At 35.5% G+C, this 23079-nt stretch overlaps 1 protein-coding gene across 2 annotated transcripts; it reads left to right on the top strand.

The window, feature by feature from the left end:
• The first annotated feature begins 522 nt into the window (after nt 1-522).
• LOC106906926 (sodium-coupled neutral amino acid transporter 3-like) lies at nt 523-22222 on the top strand. Of its 2 annotated transcripts, none has more exons than XM_014972397.2 (16): nt 523-762; nt 9596-9707; nt 9793-9877; nt 10543-10658; nt 12131-12204; nt 13380-13472; nt 14014-14095; nt 14208-14290; nt 15037-15095; nt 15187-15312; nt 15487-15566; nt 15637-15737; nt 16781-16905; nt 18462-18606; nt 19471-19574; nt 21090-22222. In XM_014972397.2, exons 2-16 carry the CDS (start codon nt 9667-9669, stop codon nt 21192-21194), a joined length of 1419 nt encoding a protein of 472 aa, XP_014827883.2. In that variant the 5' UTR covers nt 523-762; nt 9596-9666; the 3' UTR covers nt 21195-22222. The 2 variants fall into 2 exon arrangements, with proteins under 2 accessions (XP_014827883.2, XP_087863313.1); XM_088007187.1 differs by lacking the exon at nt 523-762 and adding an exon at nt 5594-6186.
• The last annotated feature ends 857 nt before the right edge of the window (nt 22223-23079 follow it).

Below are 23079 nucleotides of genomic sequence, written 5' to 3'. Positions count from 1 at the left end.
AGCGGTGTCAGATTTTACCGTAGGATTTCTCCATTAATTACTAGTTCTCAGATCCGCTTGTATTCACACTTCCTTTCAACCGCATCAGAGTTCACTTCAACCGGACCGAGACCGAGGCTCTTATACAGATCAGAGTTCGCCTTTTTACTATTCAAATTTGCATTCACACTTCCCAAACGAATCTGACGAAACAGGGCTGGTGTGAAAACATCCTTAGTAACGTTACATTAAACACATTTTTACCCACTGGATGGCAATGTTTTAGGGTCTAAACTAAACTTAAAGTTTTGAAATAAAATGAAAAGTAAAATTATCTGCATAAGCACAATAATAAAGCAGGATAATGGGTTCACTATTTAAGTGAGAAGGCAGTTTTAAATCCACTTTAGAGAACGGTTTAAAAAATAGTGAACTATTTTGAAGCATATTAAAGGTTATTTTTTCCTAAAAATGGGATTTAAGCAACAGAGCACCATGTGTAAGCCTGAGTGAGAAAAAAGGGGTGGCGGGGGGAGGAACATTTTTTTTCGCGGGTAGTCACTACCTCTTTCCTTCCACCATCTTTTCCTCTCAGCTGCTCGTTCTTTGCTGCAACTTTAGTTTTCTTTGGAAATAATACTTGGGGCATAAATCAGCCACCACATTTCTACGTTTCCCCTTCCTGCCTTTCACATCTGTCTGGACTGAAGACGTCAACCTCTTCTGTGAGAGGTGGACATCAGCAGAAGTCTCTTCAGCCTCCACGTGCTCAGCGTTTCCTCTGTAAGTGTTTCAGATTTAAATACGTGGCGAGGTGATGTGGCAAAAAAAAGAAAAGAAGAAAAGCAAAATAGTTGAATTTAGTGATGGAATTTAGATTAAAAAATAACATTCTCACAACCTTTCTTAGAGTTTTCTTTTTTTTTTTTTTGTTAAAGTATTAATTAATGCTGACTAGAATTACCGGTAAAATGGTCAGAGCAAAGACGGGATTTTAAAAGACGAAGAAGAAGTAGAAAATAATGGCTGCTGAAACAAAAAATACTTTGTTTGTTGAACAACTTTATCTAGTTGTACCATGTGAAGTTACTGATTCCTGCAATCAGAAGTGAAGTTTCTTTCAATTCCTATAATTACACCATGTGTACAGGCTCTGTCAATAAACAGCAAACCCTGAACAAATAAATGGAAATATGTGTTATCTTTAAGATTATGCTTTATAAGACTGACATTAAAAACTCCACCAGCTGAGGAAACTTGCCTTAGATACAATCTGTAACTGAATTACATCTTTTCCAGCTAGAGTTTTGTGTCACAGTGAGATAAAGTGGGTGTGCTGTTAAAGCCTGTATCTCTGCTAAGCTGAACTTTATCAGCCAACTGAAATGTTATGTCTCACAAGTTGGTGCCATTTTTTTCTCTCTAATTCAAAGCACAACTGAATGGTACTCGTCTTGTTTCCATAATATCCACCATTACGCTGGAGTACACTTTGTGTTTTATTATTTTGCTGACGTGTCACATAATGTTTAAATGTTAAAATGTTTTGTGCCACTGAGGGGAAAAGTGCTGAAAAACTTTCAAGCCGAGCTGTGGTGACATTCAAGGTATTGGTTGTTGTTTCACTTCCGTTCTTACGTATGTGGGGAGGTTTCGTCGTTTGTTTTGAGAACAGCACCTGGAGCTCCTTAGTCACATGTGATGCATCCTGAAAAAGCACTGATCTGCTAAGCTAATTACCATCGCCATGGCGACGAGCAGGATGCAAACCAGCAACCTCAGATGGCATTCTCTACTCTCCCACTTTTGTTTTTCTTTGCTTGAATGGTCAATATCTTCATTTCCTTGTGAAATTATTCCCACCCTGCGAGGATTTATATATATTTATATATATATATATATATTATTTTTTTTCACATTTCAGTAACTTTTTAGTATTGCAAAAACACAAAATGTTACTATTTTTGGTCTGTTTTTTAGTGCAAATATCTTAGTACACTAACCTACAAATAACTTTTAAGCAAGATATAGGAGCTTGTTTTAAGTAAATAATTTCTTAATATTGCTTTAAAAAAGCACTTGTCCCATTGGCAGATTATTTCACTTATAACAAAAAAATTTTCTCATTTTCTAAGTTAATTTATCTGCCAATAGAACAAGTAATTTTTAATCAATATTAAGAATTATTTATTATTTAATAACTCCTTAATATTGATGAAAAGTATTACTTCCATTGGCAGATTTTTTCCACTTATAACTTGGGAAAATGTCTTGTTATAAGTGAAATAATGGAACTAGTACTTTTAAAGTCAACAATAAAGGATTATTTAATGGAAATAAGCTCATATGTCTTCCTGAAAAGTTACTTGTAATTTACTTTTTTTTCTTACATCTAGTCTACTAAGATATTTCCACTAGACAAAAATACTATTGTGTTTTGGTAGTGTGTTATGGGATAAAGTGACATAAATATGGGCATGAGTGGAATCATTTATTGAATAAACACAGAAAACTAACAATGCACATCATTGTGAACACAATATCTTCACTGTGAAATATAGAGGCGGCAATAAAGTGGCTCAGAGTTGATAGAGAGATGAATGGAAATGTAGAGCAATCCTGAAAGAAAATTTGATGCTAGAGTGGAGGTTCACCTTCCAGAAACACAACAAACATGCAGCCAAATGGACAACAAAGTGGTTTCGCTTAAATCAAACACTACAAAAACAAAATTTTACAAAGTATTTTTGTCTAGTCTCTAGCGCAAGAATCATAGAAAACTTGAAATAAGACAAAACTATCTTGAAAGTACCTTTTTAGCAACATATAAAGGCTAATTTTAAGTAAATAATTCCTTAATATTGATTAAAAAGTCATTGTTCTATTGGCAGATTATTTAACTTATGACAAGATATATTTTTTGTTATAAGTTAATTTATCTCCCAATAGAACAAGTATTTTTTAATCAATATAAAGGAATTATTTAATCAGATTTATTTTCTATATCACATATGTCAAACTCAAGGCCTGTGGGCCAAATCTGGCCTGCAGTAGCTTTTTATGTGGCCCTCTAAACTCAAATTTACATCAATAAGTCCATAAATCCACAGAATTCATGCAAACTTTACACAAAATCCACATTTTTTTCCTGATTGTACTGCAAATTTTTCTCAATATTGGCCCAAAATATTAAGTGACTGCTGCTTGAGCCTTACTAGATGTCAAGCTGTAGTCCATGATCTATACTGTAATTAATAAAAAGTTACATTTAACATCATACATGAGCGCAAACATCGTAAAAATGTCTTACAAATATTTAGGGCTGAAACGATTCCTCGAATGATTCGAGTACCTCGATTACTAAAATTCCTCGAGGAAAATTTACCTGCCTCGAAGCTTCGTTAATTTATGTTTTATTAGTTAGCGCACCGTGTTCCGGCCGGGACTTCATTTGCGTTGCGCGGAGCTCTCACTTCCGCCTCTGAGTTGTTGACAAAAGCTAAGTCTCAGCGGCATAAAGTCCAATCTTCAAGATTGGCCCGTGGGGATTTTATTGATTGATGATAATGCCCGACTTTTTATCGTTTTTGGGGAACCAATAAGCATCCTTAAAATGACTGGGGAATGCCTGGAGTACGGCAGCATTTCTCCTCCGGGGCTGCTGGTTGAAAGCGAACGGCGGGAAGAGCGCTGAGGTGAGCGGATAGCCTGAACAGGGCGGGCGGCTGAGTAGCTGATGCTTACCGTGTAAATGTAGCTTTACCGACGAACCACACAATAAATTTCATATCCCGGTCTGAAGGAACGGGTGGCGGAGCGCATCGTACATGGCTGGTAGATGAGTTTCTGAGTGTGACCAGTGAAGGTGTCGTAAATATCCCGTATTGCTTCCCCCCGTGTTCGTCCCCCGGTCTAACGGTTCGTCAGTCCGCTGGTCTATTTCCTCCCCTCCACCCCATGTTCGTTCATTCGCCCTCTCCTTCCACTCCAGGCGGCATTTCCCGTATTTTCAAACCCAAAGCGTGACAGGTTAGGTGGCAAGGTGAGTTTAATTAATCTATTAAACTCACTGAAGATGAATACATAAACTAAAAGCTGGATTGTAGACATTTTTTATAAGCATATTTGTGAGCCTGCCTCTTTGTTATTAAATTCAATATAATTTCAGATTTTTCTATAACTTTTCTTCTGGTTAACTTAGAAAGTGAGCTATTATTGTTACAGGTTAGTTTTCCAAACTACAAAAAAGCAACTGTTAGGGATGCTCAAATATGAAAAATTGGACTGATATTGATATCTGATAGTAACACCGGTATTATGCCAGATTTACCAATATTTCATTTTATTATTTTTTTTTATCCGATTACTCGATTAATCGTAAGAATAATCGATAGATTACTCGATTACTAAAATATTCGTTTACAACAGCCCTACAAATATTTTTAAATTAGCATCACAAAATCCTGGATGGACTGAAAACGTCCTCATTATCATTTCATTTAATTTTACTCATTGAATGCTGAAACCAAGGGCTATTTATTGATAATTAAACAGCTTAATGGGTCCTATCAATAGATTCAGGCACAACCGGCCCTTTAAGAACATTTAGATCTTTGATATATAAACAGAAATGAGTTTCACATTGCCCTATATCTTGCTAAAAAGTTATTTTTAAGTTAGTTTTGTATTATTCCAAGTTAACTAAGATGTCTGCACTACAAACTAGACCAAATATACTTTGTAAGATTTTGTGTTTTTGCAGTGTATTCATGTGTTTAAATGGCCCAGTCAAAGTCCAGACCTAAACTGATTGTGAATCTGACTGCACCTCATTCCAATCTGGCTTGATTTTAATTTACTGGGTCAAATTTTCAGTCTTTTGGATTTGCATAGTTGGTTCAAACATATTCCAAAAAGAGCCTGCAGCTGTAAATCTTGTTGAAAATATCTACTCAGTGAAGCTACGTGCAAATACGCACCACACCTCTCGGCTTAACACTCTCCCAGTTCAGGTGGAAAACCAGGTCTTGGTAGATATAAAAATGTCCTAAAAAATATTTTTTGAATGATTAACCCAACATCACTCCCTTAAAAGTTTAGATACCCGGCTGTTTGTCTGTCAGTCACTGAACAGCTGTAGAGATTTAAAACTGTAATTATTAGTAATTAAGTGGCTCCTGAAGGCAATTGGTTGCTCTGGATTCCAGGGTTTTTCCTTCGCATAACATTTTAAAAATAATTTTTCTTTCTCTTCACTATTACTCCCTACTTAGTATTGGTTTCTTACACAAAATCCAAATCAAATAAATTGAATTTTGTGTGAAAAAAATTGAAAAATTATTGGGAATAAATGGCTTTTAGCATATATACACACTCCTGGTAAAGAAGGATTAGCAGATTAAAATAAATTTAATTGAGTAGAATAATCCCATGCTGAAAATGTAGATTATATATCATGTTATAAAAATATCAGCTTTTATTTTGACTCTGTTCCAGCATTAATAACTAACAAGTTCATATAAAAATAATTATTCCTATGAAATAAATGCAGTTAAACCATTTTTTTAAATTAATACGTTACCTTAAAGTTCCTCTCAGCCACTTTTCTAAATGGGAAAGACAAGAAAACATGCCACACATTCAAAGAAATAACCGGCTACTCAACAGTAGCTACAGTAAGTAGCCACTCACTTAAATCCACAGCTGATTAAAAGTTTAAAACTCAACCTGAGACAGACTTAAATTATCTCACCACTTACAGAGTGAAGAAGATGGTAAAAAAAAAAAAACCCTTTAAAATCTCATTTTTAGAGAACAGCAGCAAGAAGATGGGATCTGAACCGAAGTCTTTAACAGAAGCAGTTATAAATCAGGGGGTTCTGTGAAATAACCACTTTCTCTGAACACAGTCGGCACTTCATTGCCTTCACACAGCCACCAGTGTTTGCGTCGTTGCAGCGGTAAGCTGCCTGCATACGTGCAGCTCTAACACCACCTGTGAGGGGCTTAACAAAGGGTTAATAATGGGTGTTCCCATTTCCTGCTCCGGCTCTCTAATCTCCCTCACACTCTCTCCTTCCTTCACTACCAAGGAGCTTTGGAGAGACTCACTGGAGCCACACTCCACACAAACACTGGTGGATTCTGGAAAACTTAGGCAAACTGCGATCAGGATTTATTATTTCATAAAGGAGATCTACCTCTGGGGTAAGTTGCTGCTAAAATGTGTGAGTCCCACTGGTTTGTAGATGATGTGGAAGAGAAGGGAAGGGCTAACTGTCAATCGTGTGTGAGTCTTGCGTCAGACAAAAGCCATGTGGCACACTCAGACAAATATTAAGAATGTGTGTTAACGGAAATGTTGTTCTTACTGAAAACATTTCATTTAATGTTTTATTGTGATGTTTTATAAAGAGAACACAGAGAGAGGGTATTTTGGGTCAGTTTAATTCATATGTATTGTAAAAATAACAGGGCTACCATTTGTGTTTTATTGCCTGTTATCCACATGTTCTGTATTGTCTGTCTTTGTAAACTCAAAAGACATTTGATGGCTCATGCTCCTCGTTAACCAGGTTTGACTAGTTTGCTCACCCCCTTCTCCTAGCTCCATTCTCATTGAAATATGTGAATGAATATCTGAAGCTTGCTCAGAGCAAACTTTGCCTTTTAAAGAGTCACAACCCAACAAAAGACTTGTTTAGTTGCAAACTGTTCTTGACATTTGGTATGCCTTTGGTGGTTTCATGATTTGGCTGTCCGCCCTGGGAAAGTTACATGGTATGCAGCTGAAGAAAGTGACTCCAACCAAAACTCAACCTCAGGCTAGCCTTCTGGGAAAGCACTACCCTGTATTTAGTCTAAACAGCACCAATTTGCCCTGCCGCTCTTTGTTTATCTCTGCTACCCAGTGCCAACTTGTATGGGTGGTTGTACACCGACAGAACTGCTCATTATTCTGGTTTTGTGCGAAATTCTCGACGGCGGGTCAAGTCTGGTGACAGAGTGCCCTTTGGAGGTCATATGTGAGAAATCAGGGGTAAGTTTGACCCTGGAGCAACAGGGAAGTATCCCATGACCCTGGAGAGCCGGAGGACAGAGCTGTGGGTTTTCCCAGAGGTGTCCATGGCAGCTCTACGCATCCCATGGGAGATTAGGGCAACACGAGTCCTTGCACAACATTTGTGACTTAAAGCTGCTCCAGTCTTAACAGCAAGTAAAAATAACATTACAAGAAAATGGTTACCACAGGACAAGCCAACCCTAAATGATGGATGGATGTAACATTTAACATGCATAAAATGGAAAAAATAACAATCACAAGGCTGGATAATTTAGCTTGTAGTGAAAAAGTTGGATAGACTATGTGAAACTCAGATCTGACTCTCTTCTGTTTCTAGCTTGTGTATTTTTAGATATTCCTTTGTTTATTTATTTATACAGAGAGGTTTCATTAATCTTTTAAAAGGTGAGAAGCATGGTACCAAATCATTACTTGGTAAAAAGCCAATTTAGTAATTAGTTACGTACATTTTGATAAGTTATTATTCAAATTTCTCTAAAAACCAAGCAAACCAAAATAAAAAACCAACAGAGAATCCAGAAAATGTACAAATCTCCTTAGTTAACAACCACACTTTTGCCAAATGTGCAAACATTTTACAACTACTACAAGTTATAATCTCATTTAGCAAACTATTCAACTATTTCTTACTATTATTTTTTTTCTTTTACATTATCCTATTTTTCATCCCGATCATTTTAATCCTTCTCTGGGAAATAGAGTTGTAACTATTGTTTTATTTATCATGTCTTTTCTTTTTCATTTTGAAATTAGCACTACGATATTGTGACTATATGTTTTGTAAAATTTGCTTTCTTGGGAATCAATGAAGAGAATAAAAAAGAACCGACTCCTGTTGCTTAACTGAGGTTTAAACGGACACCAAGCACAAGTTCTTTGTTCAGCCGGTTTCTGTTTATAACATCTCTAAAATAGAAAGCAGAACTCTTAAAAACAAATGTTGAACTTCTTGGATCTACATTTTATGTTTACCGGAAACAGTGAGTCCAGAAGTACTCATACAATTAAACTTCAACATGTTTCACAGACATTTTTGTAGCGGACAAACACAAATTACTGCATATTTCTAGAGCAACCAGAAACCAAGACTTTACCATCCACCTAAACGAGCAGAAGCAGCCAACAGGCCCAGAGTAACTGGAGGAGCTGCAGAGATTCACAGCTCGGCAATAAAGAAACTTGGTGGTAATATCATGCTGTGGAGATATTTTCAGAGTTCATGGGAAAATTGAGGTTGCTAAAAGCACAACAATCCCTGAAATAAAACTCTTAGAAAAAAAACTTTATTCTGGGGTTGGTGTTCCAGCAGGAAAGTAAAACTGTTGGGAGTTTTACTTTCCATTTAAAGGACTGACTTTATTCACCATGTCAATCTTTAACCTTTGATGTTGTCGACATTAAAGGCATATTTATGTGTGATATAATCAAAGTCCAGAAAAATCCAATTGATGATACTGGGAAATTGTTTATGCTTTCCATCCAAACTGGCTGGGCTTGAGCTATTTTGATAAGAAGAAAGTAGAAAAACGTCACGTGGGTCAGTCCAGTATACCAATTTCTAAAAACTACACAGTCTTTTTGGTTTGTTTTCTGCAGTCTATTATTGTTTTTTGTGTGAACCTTTATATCTGCTGTTACACCTGAATTTTTACAGGACGATAAAGGTCGTTTCTATTTTATTCTATTTCTATTCTAACTAGGAAGTAAAAACTGTTGGCCTTAATGAATAAGAAAAGGTTTTGTATTCTTAGTTTGTGTTTTATATGGAGCTTGTGGTTTTCCTCTGGTGTATGAACTAAAGAAAAATTACTCTTACACTGCAAAAACACAAAATCTTAACAAGTAATTTTGGTTTAGTTTGTAGTGCACTTGAAATAAGACAAACTAATTTAAAAGTATATTTCCAGCAAGTTACAGAGGCTTTTTTAAGTGAATAATTCTTAATATTGATGAGAAAATACTTAACTTTTAATATGGGAAAAAATTTTGGTATATGTGAAAATTTGCTAATGCTAGTACTTTTTTTAAAATCAGTATTATGGAATTATTGACTGAAAACATTTTTGCTTAAAAAGTTACTTGTAAGTTAGTTTTGTCTTATTTCAGGTGTATTTAGACATTTGCACTAGAAAGTGGACCAAAAATACTTGGTAAGATTTTGTGATTAGGCAGCCAATGATACTTGTATAACCCATAAAAGTGTTATACTTTTATGGGTTATAAAAGTATAACCCATAAAGGAGTATTATCAGGAAGATAATACTCCTTCTGCTTCCGGGAAGATAAGTTTCAAGATCTTGTCTCAACTTGGTTAAGCGAAAGAGAAGGTGATACATTCAGATGTAATGTAAGATACACCCTGTAACGTTTCAAGATGAAAGATAATTTGGCTTAATCAGTGCTTTCTAAGTGTTTAAATGTCCAAATCAATCCAGCTGACACTAAAAATTCAGGGTACATAAGTGATTTTATTATTTACAGGGCCTTCTTTTGGATGTGTCAATAATGGTGCGTTTGTTTCTCTGCTTCCAGTCATTTCAAGTTTCAAAGACGAGCCTTTCATTCAACCAAAACCAACCCAACCACAGCAAGAAAAAGATAAAATGGAGCTTCAAAAGATGAATGGACACAGCAGAGATGAGGAGTGAGTGACTCCACGTGAGCAAGAATGACGGTCAAGTTCATCGAGTCGATCTTAAGTTAACCCTTTGACTGTTCCTCCATTGTAGGTTTGATTCAGTTGAAGCCATGGGAGAAAACTCAGAGTTTCTCCCACATAAAACCGGTGTAAAGAAAGAAGTTCACTTCACAGATGTGAGTTTCAGGCTACGTTTATACAGCAGCATGAAGTGACACAATTCCTTTTTTTTTTTTGTCAAACTGGATTTTTTTGGGTGTTTTGCCACAATCGCTATTTAAAAGACGAAGACGTGTTCAGTGTCAATAATGGATGCAAGCTGCCGTTAAAATCTAAAAAAGAAGAAAGAGAGGAAGAAGAAGAAGTGCTCAGTGTTTGCGGTAGTTAACGTGGATGCTAATGGTGGAGCATAGCTTACCATTTTGAAGTTGTCTGATCGGAGCCAGCATATTAACAACTTAATCCTCGTTATCGTCCGCCATGGTTGTTGTTTTTCTTCCCGCTTGAGCGTATCAGGACGCAGAATAGTGATGACGTTGGTCGAGGATCAGTGACGTTCAGGTCGGTAAATGCGACCTGACCGACCGCATTTGAAAAGATCGAATACGTATCGGATATCCAAGTGGCCTGGGTCACATTTTAAAAAATAAATAAATACAACCTGTGTTGTTCAGACTGTCATGAAAAGATGAGATTCAGGTCAGATTACGTCAAAAAAAAAAAAAAAGTCGGAATTGGGTCACTTCAGGCAGCATTGTGAACACAGCCATATATTTCTCCTTCATTTAAAATTATTTTCTTTTTTGTCATAAAGAAACATTTTCATGTCCTTTTGTTCCAGTTTGAGGGAAAGACTTCGTTCGGCATGTCCATCTTTAACCTTAGTAACGCCATCATGGGCAGTGGAATCCTGGGACTGGCATATGCAATGTCCAACACAGGAATCATTCTGTTTATGTGAGTAAACTAAATAAAATTGTTTTATACATCTGCTCAGTGCACAGACTGGAAACAAACTACACAGTGTTGTATTTCATCTGTTGCTTGTGATATTTATTTTATTTTTGGTCAATCCCTGATTGCTCTCTCCAAAATTTCAGCAGGTCTGTTTGTCATGTGAGTTTAAGTGAGTTTGTTGGGAATTATGTTGTGGACTGAAACACGTGGTTTGCAAATGGAAGTAAAATGATTTTAACAAAATCTCCTTATTTGAAAACATTTTCTTAACTATTTACTGTTAGCACATTTTATATTTTTTCTTTTGAATTTCAGTCACTTTTTTATTTATTTTGTAGTACTTTTAGCTTAGCTTTACTAGCCACTTTGTGCATTTTTCTTTATGACTTTACAAATAATCTTTTTAAAATTTAATTAAACGTACAATGTGATCAGATAACATTCTAGAGTAGTAGACAAATAAAATTAACACATTGTGAGATTTCTTACGATATGGCCATGCAACTATGTTTGTCCAAGATGTAAAAAAAATAAATAAGTAAATAAAATTATTATTATTAAATACCTATAGTGAACATTTCTTAAAAGTAAATAATTTAACATTGTTGCTAATCCTATTGCTGTTATTAAGTAGGAATTAAGTAGGAGTAGAAGTTTTATAATATTTTATAAAATAAATTATTTTATTTATTAAATTAATAAAATATATTTTTTCATAATAAAATTATTGTATTATTTTAGAATATTTTATTTATTATAAACATATTTATAATATGCATTTTTATAAATATTTTATTATAAATGTATTCATAATAAATAAAATTATTTATTAAAAATGTTTTATTATAAAATAGTATTTTATTTTTAATAAAATATGTATCATCCTTGCTATTCTAAATAACAAAATAATAAATGAGATAGATAGATAGATAGATAGATAGATAGATAGATAGATAGATAGATAGATAGATAGATAGATATTTTTGTAGGTGTCATTTAATCTACTTTGATACCACTGAGATTTGATACCACCAGGTTATTAGACAAGCTTGTTAAAATGATTAAAGTTTCGTTAAAATGTTTCTGTGAAATTGTGTTCGCCTTTCTTGGAATCCTGTTTATGGTTCAGGTGTAATGTAAACAGTGTTACACCATGAACAGCTTTACTACTGGCCAAACTCTGATCTGTCAGAACCTACGTTAGAGCAGACAGCTCCTGTAAATCAGATTTAAATGGTTAAATATAGAAACCTGATCAGGTCCAAGGCACGCCTCCCTGGAGCTGGACTGAACCATGTGGAGGGAGTGGGAGGTGGAAAAAACAAGCCGCTTCTTTCTGAACTAAAATGTCTGTTCTGAAATGATAATCTCAGGAATTATAAAAATGGTTTACTCCAAATTATTGTTTGTTTTGTTTTTTGTCATGTAAGTTTTATGATTGAGTGCCAACAGTTGTGGTTTTTGTCTTTCAGAATCCTGTTAGTGTGCATCGCTGTTCTGTCTGCATATTCAATTCACCTCCTGCTAAAAAGTGCCGGAGTTGTAGGTAAAAGGCTTGACTAAACTTACATAGCTTTTCCACTTATGCCTGAATATATAGAAAAAATTTTGACATCTCTGGTAAAGATTTGTAAAAGCATAAAAGTAGAATAATCTCACTCTGAACTTTTTTTTAATATTCCGTACATTTATTCAGTATAGGGGGAAAACATCTGATATTAAGAATAATATTTCTAAACAATATCCTTTTAAAATAAATGTTACTGAAGCATTTTTAATTCACATGTTACTCGATCTGAGTGTGTAGAAACTTTTATTTCATGACACACAAGTTTGTTTCGCAGGGGAAGACTTAGGATGTGACACTGAGACCAATTTCTTTTAGCTGCTCTTCAAAATTGGAAAGACAATCAAATAAGCCATTGAAATATGGCAGGAAATATTGACAAGAAAATGATTCCACGACCATATCTGCAACCAAAACACTAATTAAAGCCAGGAAATCATCTTTTCTGCCCTACCATCTCAAAGGTAAACATAAACCCTGCTGAGTTTTAACTGGAGATGTGTGAATTTGTAAAATGGGACTAAAATTGTTATTTTGCCAAACATACTCCAGGTAAAGGTTGGTCTAAAAATAAATGGTGGATTTAATGAATAGAAAAACACCTTGTTCCATTTGGTAACAATGGCGGGGAATCTGTTTCACTTTGAGCAAGTTTTTCTTCTAAAGACTCTGGAAACCTGTAGAGAGTGCTTGACACCATAAACTCTTCAAATCTTTTTAAATAAACACTTGGTGGTAAAAACTGGTCATCATTTATTCTTACAGAAAGATTTTCATAAGGACGAGACTAACATAACAAAGGTCCTGAACATGAAGGAGTCTTCATGAATGTTTATGACTGTTATCATGAAGTGTCATTCGGTAAATAATTACACTTTTCATGCAAAGTTGATTCTTTTAATGGACTTTTAATGCAACTTTGTTTTGAAAGTGTTATTTACCAGATAATGCAAAGTTGATTCTCAAAATTGACATGAGATTTCTTTTTCCACTACTGAAAAACCTAACAATTGTAGCTAAAATCAATCAGTGTGAGAATAGTTTTCTGTGATAAAAGATACTTTTAAGCTCTTTAAAACATCTTTAAAAAATGGATGACAGCAAATTGGTCCCTGTCTGGAGTCTTAATATTTATTTCTGTGGTTGGTTTTCAGGTATCCGTGCGTATGAGCAGCTAGGAAATCGAGCTTTTGGACCCCCGGGGAAAATGCTGGCTGCCATCATCATCACTGTGCACAATATTGGAGGTATTCTTAGTTCATCTCTTCTGATGCATTTATATGTTGTTGTTTTTTTTTTTAAACCAAATTTTTGTTGTTCCTATGTCAATTTACAGTCATTTTTAATACATTGGAATATAATTTGAAAAATAATTTATTCCAGTAACTCAGTTTACCAAGTGCTCTTACCAAGTATTTTTGGTTTACTTTCTAGTGCACATATCTTAGTACACTTGAAATAAGGCAAAAATAACTTACAAGTAGCTTTTCTGCAAGAAATAGGAGCTTATTTTAAGTTAGTAATTCCTTAATATTGATGAAAAAGTACTTGTTCCACTGGTAGGTTATTTCATTTATTACTAGGATTTGTTCATCAATATTAAGGACTTGTTTATTTAAAACAAGCTCCCATACGTTGTTGAAGCATTACTTGTAAATCAGTGCATATTCTAATTTAATTAATATGACTGTATATATTTCAATTAAAAAATTAAAATCATAGCTTTTGCTGTCATAAAATAAAGCATACACAAATAAACAACTTAACCTTGTTCTTATGTGTTTGCAGCCATGTCCAGTTATCTTTACATTGTAAAGTCAGAGCTCCCTTTGGTTATTCAAGCTTTTCTTGGTAAACACGAAAACACAGGGTGAGCATTTATTCAGATTTCTTCCTGGTTCTCTCATGGCACCTTCAGTTTTTTATCATTTTTGCTTGATTGTATTCTGATTTTCTCATCTGTTTGTGTGGCCAAATCTCAGAGAATGGTTCCTGAATGGAAACTATTTGATCATCATTGTTAGTGCCATCATCATTCTTCCCCTTGCACTCATGAAACAGCTCGGTACGTCAGCCACTCTCACCTTCTCTTAGCCGCTTTTCCACTGGCACGTCGCGCACTAACCGGTTAACGTGCAGTTCGGTTTTACAGTTAATGTTTTCATCGACGTCCTAGTTCTGATGGACTAAACTAAAATAAACCCAGATATTTCATTTTGTCTTGTAGAAATTCCTCGTATTTCAGAGCGGCTAGCAGCGCTGCTAATTCGCGGACATACTGAACAGTTCTCTGATAGCATAGCGCATGTCCGCGGTCCACGCCTAAATGCTTCTTCTTCTTACTGAAATTTATTGACGGTTGTCCAAAAAAAAAAAAAAAAAACATTGGATGAGCATTATTTCCACCAACCGGTAAGGTGTGTGGACCAGCTCAATGCTAAATGCCGTCGATGAGTGCGGTCAGCTGTCAATCAAATCGCTTCGGTGCCGACCCATGTAATTATAATTTAAAACAATATATTGACTTATTTTCGTCGTATGCTGTATGCTGAACTGACAGTTTCTCTAAATGTCGCGGTCATTTTAATGCGCATGTGCACGCATGCGTACTTATTGCATGTTTCCCATTCTGAACATCCGGATCGAACCGGTTAGAGGCGGTCTAGTGGAAAAGCGTCTGCTGTTTTGTCACTCATGCTCTTCTCATGTAGACATTTTTGTTGTCTGTTTTCATGTCTGACTCTGAAAGTGATGAAAATAACTTTATGCGGTTTTAAATAATCATGTTATTTTCTTTTCATTGCACTCCAGGGTACCTTGGCTATACAAGTGGCTTCTCTCTCTCCTGCATGGTGTTTTTCCTTATTTCAGTGAGTCAGCAAAATGGAAAGGAAAGAAAATAAACAGCTGCTCTCCTGTCAAATATTTGTCTTAATACATTTGTGGATGCATTTTGTCCAGGTCATCTACAAGAAATTCAGCCTCCCCTGCTTGCTTGATGCCAGTAATGCCACAGCCATTCATAATGATAGCTTCTTAAAGCTTAATTCAACATGTGATGCCAAACTAATTACCATCAACTCTGAGGTCAGAAAAACACCACATTGCCTTTATTGCCGTGTGTATTTCATGTCCTGCTTTGCACAGGTCACGTACAGACCAGTGTGTAAAGTCAACAGTAGGGAGGCGTCTTGTGTCAACAGCAGTGTTGGGAACATCTGAACGCTGATATTCAGGCTTCTTCTCTGATTTGGCGTTTAGGCAGCGTACACCATCCCGATCATAGCTTTCGCTTTTGTCTGCCACCCAGAGGTGTTGCCCATCTACACAGAGTTACGGAAGTAAGTCAGGACGTCATATTCTGTCTCTGCTACGTAAAAAAGCGATATTAAAGTTTTTTCCCTCTTCCAGTGCCAACAAGAACCGCATGCAGAAAGTTGCCAACATCTCCATCCTGGCCATGTTTGTTATGTATCTGCTGACGGCTATTTTCGGTTACCTCACCTTTTACGGTAAGATTTTCTCTAAAGCTGCAATATGTAACTTTTATAAATATTATTTTTTATGTATATGCTGAAACAGTCACCATGTCGTGACAGCTGAGTGTTTCTCAATTATTGTCTGTCAGATCTGATCATATTTAATAATTTATCTATACTACCCACTGGCTCCACCATTAAATGACCCAAATATTAAAACTATGGAGAGCCATTTCAGCCAAAATTAAATAAATAAATAATTGGCTTCTTTATTCTTATTCATTGTCATTTTTTATACATTTATTATTTTTTTATACATTTATTTATATTTATTTATTTTATGTATTCATTTATTTATTTATTAATACATTTATTATTTTATTTATATATTTATTTATATTGTGTATTCATTTACACATTATAAATAAATATATTTTATATCAATATATTAATTTATATAGTTATATCAATTAATTTTGGCTGAAATTGCTCTCCTTATAGTCGTAACTCATTTTATTGTTTTAAATTTCAAAACAATTTCTACATTCAGTTAATTAACTCAGTCAGTAACGTCTAATCAAGACTGATCAGTCAACAGAGAAAAATGCAAATTATCCACTGGAATGTACATTTTTACGGTAAAACCTTTAAAATGATAAAAATGCATTTTTTGACAACTCCTTCAACTTGCTTTTCAAAAAGTTTATACTTTTACATTTTAAATTTGCAACAATATTGCTTATATTCCAGTTTGTTGGAAGAGATGAAAACATTTTACGTTCACAGTAAATACGCTTTATCTTGTAAAGTTATTGTTGGTTATACTCTTATAAATAAGGAAAAACGTAATTTTTTAACACATCAGAATCAAATAATCAGCCGCAGGACTTTGAAACGACCATTTAAAGAACTGCTTATTTCAAAGAACCAGACTTTTTGACACTGTCTGAGAAGTACTGGTGTAGCTTGAGACAATTTACTGACAGAACAAATATGAACACTTATGTCTGGAAAAGTGTAGCAAATGTGTAGGACCCCAAAAATTGAGAAAAGTGTTTTGTGTTGTCTCTGTGTAGCTGGAGTGGAGGCAGAGCTGCTTCACACCTACAGCAAAGTGGATCCTCTGGACGTCCTGATTCTCTGCGTCCGTCTGGCTGTGCTGGTGGCCGTCACTCTGACCGTCCCTGTGGTTCTGTTCCCAGTAAGAAACACTGTAAAACTATTCAGATGTACAATAATAGGTCCCAGGTATCTAACACATCTTCAGACTTTGAGAGTTTTTAGGTTAGCACTTAAAAAAACTAAAATGAAAAAAAAATAGGTGTGGGAACTATTTCCCAGAATGCTTAGATAGATAGATAGATAGATAGCATTTATTGTCACTGAACAGAATTCAACGAAATTTCCATTGCAGCTCCCGTGCAAAAGGTCAAATATATACAGTATAAATAAGCAAACACACAATAATAATAATAATATATACAACTAAATTAACTAAAAGCACTCAACCATGCCAAAGAAGTAGCAGCAGGTCCAATTATGGCAAAGTACAGATAAGTACAGCAGCATGTTTTTGTATCCTGACTCTTATTAAAGCAAATGTTTATTTAAATACAATTTAATGATAATGTCCTGATCACACTAAATGTCTTTGAGCAGAATTCATTGTGATGTTTAATAAAATTCCTTATGAAACAAGAATTTAAATGATCCTAAGTAAAATAAGTAGTTACTTTAACTTGATGATGTGAGTGAAAATAATAGAGAAATGTGGCTCTTTAACCAGGTGGGGGCATTATTTTCTTGCATATTGTGAAATATTTTTTTTTTTATTTCAATTGGATCATTAAGGTAAAACCCACAGCTCAGGATTAATGAACATAAAAACCAATGTTTACACAACTTGTCTCTTGTTTTTAAACCAAAACCATTTAATTTTTGTCTTAAATTGCATTTTCAAGCCAGCAGGTGAACTTTCATTTTCAAATTAAACCACATTAAAATGTTTTACAGTGTATGACAATTTTTCAGAAATACATTCTCAAGTGTTTTAAATTTAGGTTTTAAAGTAGTATATTAGCTTAGCTTATCTGACCTTTAATCTAGCATCTATGCTAACAGGGTTCTGAAACTGACATGGTTACAACAAAGGAAATAGGTCGACTTCCTTCAGCCATGCAGCGTATCGACTCTGGGGAGCTCCTGTAATAACATTTGCATCTTAACTTACAGATGCAACAAGAAGTTGTGAAAACCGTTTCATTTTGTTCACAAGAAGTAAAAAGAAAACCGATTGTAGATGACACTAAATTAACATTTTGCATTCAAAACAATTCTACCTTTTTTATAAGTGAGGCTAATTTTCTTGCAAATACTTAAAGTGAAATATCAACATGAGTTTGATGTCATTAGACAATCTCAATGTGAATTTAAGGCCTGCATGTAGCTTAGCTTAGCTTAGCATCAGTGCCAAGAGCACAGTAGCCATTCGAAGGAAACACAATGTATGTAAATATCCTTAAATATTATGCATCTTTAATTTATGTTACAAATATACACAACAAACTTAAGTCAAGATTTTGTTTGTGCTAAAACCAAGCAAATTAATGAGTTTGTAAACTGCTTGATCTTTCTTTCCTTTGCACATAAAAATTTCTTTAAATGTTTTAGGATTTTTTTTGCAGAGTTTATGCTCAATGTTTGTGTTTGAAGGAACTAATTTTGTTTTCCCATTCTTTTTACCTCTTTTTGTTGTAGATTCGCAGAGCGGTGCTCCAGATCTTCTTCCCTGATAAGCCTTTCCACTGGGCCAGACATGTCCTCATTGCATTCAGTCTCATCTTTGTGGTCAACTTGCTCGTTATATTTGTCCCCTCAATCAAGGACATCTTTGGTGTCATCGGTACGTTCGCACTGCGGGGAAAAGAAATAGGAGCCTCACTGCAGATGCTATAGTGTGAACTCCACTCTAATGTTCAGGTCCACCTCATTTCATTAGAGTATTGAAAAGTAAAGGGTTATAGATTTGAAACTTAATTTAGATTTTTATGATTTACAGCTAATGACATACAATTTTGTTCCTTAAAAAATTAAAATATAACATGAGATCAGTAAAATAAAGAGATGATGTCATGTCTAAATAATCTTGGTAAGAACTGCAGACTTGACACCGTCCACAAGGAGGATAACTCACAGTCGTCATGGCTAAAGAAGCTACTTCTTCAAAGTGCTACATCTAAGTACATTAATAGAAAGTTGAGTGGAAAGAAAAAGAGAGGATTTTGATTATTTTTTTCTTCAATATTTTCACAGTTAGTGGTGAATTGTGGAGTTATGTCATCTATTTGTGTTGTTCCACTGTGTTTTCATTACGTCTCTTCTCTTGTCAGTGTAGCCTCAAGTTTTACAACACTTACAATTTAGTTCTGCTAAAAAACAGCTTTGTGGAGGTGCTCATTTAAATTTGGTACCTATCCACACACTACAAAAATACCTTCCAGGATCTCAGTGGCCTTTAAATGGGTCTGAAACAAAACCCTGTGGAGAATCTATTAATCAAAACTGGTTAAAAAAAGAGCTTGAAACTAATCACTCTTGGTTTAGTTAAGCTATACAATATAAAATCCTGTCTTTTTGAATTGGAAAACTGATATAAGTTAATTTTTCAATGTTGTAAAACTTCATTGTCAGTGCTTTACTTATATTCTATAGTCAAATTAACCATTTACAATAAAAATCCTTGTTCTCCGTTTCTTGTCTTGTGCAGGAGCCACATCGGCCCCCAGTCTCATTTTCATCCTACCCTCCATCTTCTACATTCGGATTGTTCCTGAAGACCAGGAGCCTTTGAAGTCAAAACCAAAGATTCAGGTACGTATCTAAGGCTACGTTCACCCAGCAGGTCTTAATGCTTAATTCTTATTTTTTATTTTTGCATAGTCAGTCATATTACTAACTAGAAAATTTATAAAGAAATTTAAAAGTGGCCTGCCAAAGCTTGCTTATCGGTTGGAACCCAGCATTCTGATGCTGAAAATTATCAACAATGCTAATGTGAACTAAAATGCTGTCAGTATCCTGTGGAGTACCATTACTATGTTGACTAACATGTATGCAAACTTCTAAAATTAGTTAACTTGCTAAGGTTAGCTCTAATGCTGTCAGTAGTGTGTGTGGGATCACCACTCGCTTGGTATGATAAACATGGCTCATAAATAAAAAGAAATAGGTAAAATGCTTATTTTAGGTACCAGATTAACGTTAGCATGAGGGCTATCACTAGTATATTTAGTCACTAGCATGTTGACACTACCAGTAGGATGCAGGTAATTGTTATCATGTTGACTAACATAAAATAACATTCAGTGTGAATAATTAGCTTAAATGCTGTTAAGAGCATGTTGACTTACTACAATTCAGTATGCTCAGCATAGCTAATTTTTTTTTTTTTAATCGGCTAAAACGCTCAAATAAGCGTTGCCATGGTAACGTCGCCATGGTGACTCGAGACGGCGAACGGAAGTAGCAGCTCCCTTCTCCAGATCGAGCGGCACGTTTTGGCATTTATTGTGGGGGTGCACGCAGCGCTTCGAGGCTTACGACTGTGGCTTTTGGGCGACGTTTTTCGCCTATTTTAATTAAATCCGACCGCAATGAGACTTCCGTGTGAAAAAGTTTACGTTTCCAAAACGACCCCCACGCGCAGAAGAACGTTGACGTCACACAGCAGCGCCCTGTTTACGGAAGTGATAATGGATGGAGCCATTTACGTATCAATTCTAAAGTTTACTCAGCAACGAGAGGCGACAGTACCGTCACAAAATCATAACAAGACGGAGGAAGGTAATAAAAAGAAACCACAACTAATAGTGACGACTTTTTGTGGAGTTTTGACTGTAATTTATATAGAGAAATCTGTCTGGATGCGAAATAATGAGCACCAGAAGTGGTTGGATTGTGATGTGACCCACTTCAGTTACACAGATTTCTGTCATAAATTTATGATCATTATTTTCAGCCATTGTTTACATCCTGATTTATCACTTCTGGTGCAGAATTATGACGCATTTCTCACATCAATGACATAAAAAGCCGAATAAAATGCAACATGACTATTCAGACTGCAGATGCCTTGAAACAAATTAAAATCACATGTGGAAGAGGCACAGATCTGATATTTACTTGGGTGAAGAAATGGGAATTAGGCCGTTCAGACTGAAAAAGTTGTGAATTGGTCACATAAGTGCAAAAAAAAGCAGATTTGGGTCGCATTTACCTGCTCTGTGAATGTAGGCTTAGTGAAACACTCACTGTGTTTTATATTTGATTTATTATTTTTTAAATCTAATTAATGGGCACATGATATTCTCTTTATGTCTCCTGCAGGCCGCATGCTTTGCAGCATTAGGATTCATCTTTATGATCATGAGCCTGTCATTTATATTCATCGACTGGAGTACCGGAAAGTCCCGAAGCGGAGGCGGCCACTAGCTTTGCGCTAGATATGCTGTGACAGAACAAAGGTACAACAAACAGAATGTCAACCAAAACTCTCCCAGAAATTATCATCCTGTTCAGCTGAGATCCGGTCCAGAGTCTGGAGACTTTCAACGAAGGAAAAACAAATGAAGAGCCTTCGCCAGTGTCAAAATCAGGAAAATGTTGTGATGTGTGATGGCACAGAAAAATGTCCTGTTGAGGAGGAGGGAGATGGCACTACATTTGTTCTGTCTGAGTCCGCCGCCCTGCCGCAGCTCAAAGTCAGGGTGAAGGTGGCAGCAAGAGGATGAATGAGAACAGCATGACTAACATGGAAATCCCACTTCAATGTTCCGTGGAATAGTTCAGTCACTGCCAACAGCCCTCCAGTACACTTCCCTAATATTTCAAATTACATGTATTTACTGTTTCACCAAACAAAACGGAATAGTTTTGATTAAATTCCCCTACATTTGTCTTGGAAAAACATTAAGAACAATGACTGCATTTCCACAGATATTGTTATATTTGGTAAAGAAACAACTACCTATGAAGTGAAGTTCAACTAATGTGATATTATTTTTATGTCTCTTGTTGTGAATGAATTACTATCTTTCAGGCAGAGTCTGAGGTGACCAAATAATCCGGTGCAATACGCAGGATTTTGCTGCTGTTCAGACAATTTGCTGGCAATCATGTGAACCAAAATGCAGAAAAAGGTTTTTGCACAAGGAATGCAATGTTTTTTTTTAAACATTAGTTTAGCTGCAGACCAAAGAGTGTATTTATGCAGTTATACTGATGGAGAAGTTACCTCTTTTTAATTTATCAGGTGTAAAAGTAGAGCCTCAAAGCATCCAGTGTTAAAAAGCACGCTTTATCACATTCAGAAACGTTTCAGTATGTTACCCATTGATAAGGTTAAAATAAAGGGTTTTCTGTGAAATTGGTCCAAAACATCTGTTACCTTTGTGAAGCAACCTGTTCATTTTCTGACTGGTTTAACTAACATATTGCAATAAAAAAATCTTTTGTTTCTACACGTCTGTCTTTTTTAATCCACATATGCCTTGTTTTCTCTTTTCAGAAAATTTCATAATACCGTCTTCAAATTAAAATATTTGCAAACATTGAGATTAGTCTGCAACATAGCAGTTTTGAAAAATCAGATGATGATGTAGAAGCTTTTGGAATCAATTAAATGAAGACACACCTCTGGGTGCATTTTAACACAAAACATTTCCTTTCTTTTCTCTCTTTTTAACCTCATAGCAAAATCAAATCAAATTTGGCAGCATATCAGGAAGAGAATCATGAACCTCCACAAGTCTGTTAATAATAATCACCAGGGGAAGGGTTTTTGCTCAGGAGATGAACATGTTTATATGTGTTTTGTTGTTAAATCAACCAAAATACTTGCAGAAGCTGAAGAGAAGCTCTTTGCGCGCACGGCGCTGACGTCACATCCGTATGAGCGAAATGCGGCTTTCTTGCTGCCGCCTTGAGTTACCATGACAGCTAGAAAAGACAAAGTCGTATTTCAGATGCAAATAAAGCACTACTATGAACATTGTTGTCTTCCAAATATAATGGGCTATTAAGTTTTCATGGATTTCCAAGCGATCCTGAATTAAGAAGACGGTGGCTTCGCTAACAGTTAAAGCTAACGCCGCACAGCAAAGTTTGCAGCCTTCACTTTACTTCAGATCAGCTTCTTCAGCCTAAAACTACCGGGTGGAGACGGATGGTAAATAAAGGAGCCGTCCCTGTGTTGTTTCCATGGAATCACTTCTGTATTCTGAAAGAGCGAGGGTATGGGAACGAGTGAGCAGACCACAGCCAAACAGTCGAAGAATTGATCCGCCTGTACACACTGCGGTGCACACTATCCTATTTG

This window comes from Poecilia mexicana, unplaced genomic scaffold, assembly GCF_051168715.1.
Source record: "Poecilia mexicana isolate PSO_F unplaced genomic scaffold, ASM5116871v1 scaffold_7, whole genome shotgun sequence".
Classification (NCBI taxonomy): Eukaryota; Metazoa; Chordata; class Actinopteri; order Cyprinodontiformes; family Poeciliidae; genus Poecilia; species Poecilia mexicana.
Note: the sequence above shows the minus strand (reverse complement) of the source record. Positions and strands in the feature narration are given on the sequence as shown.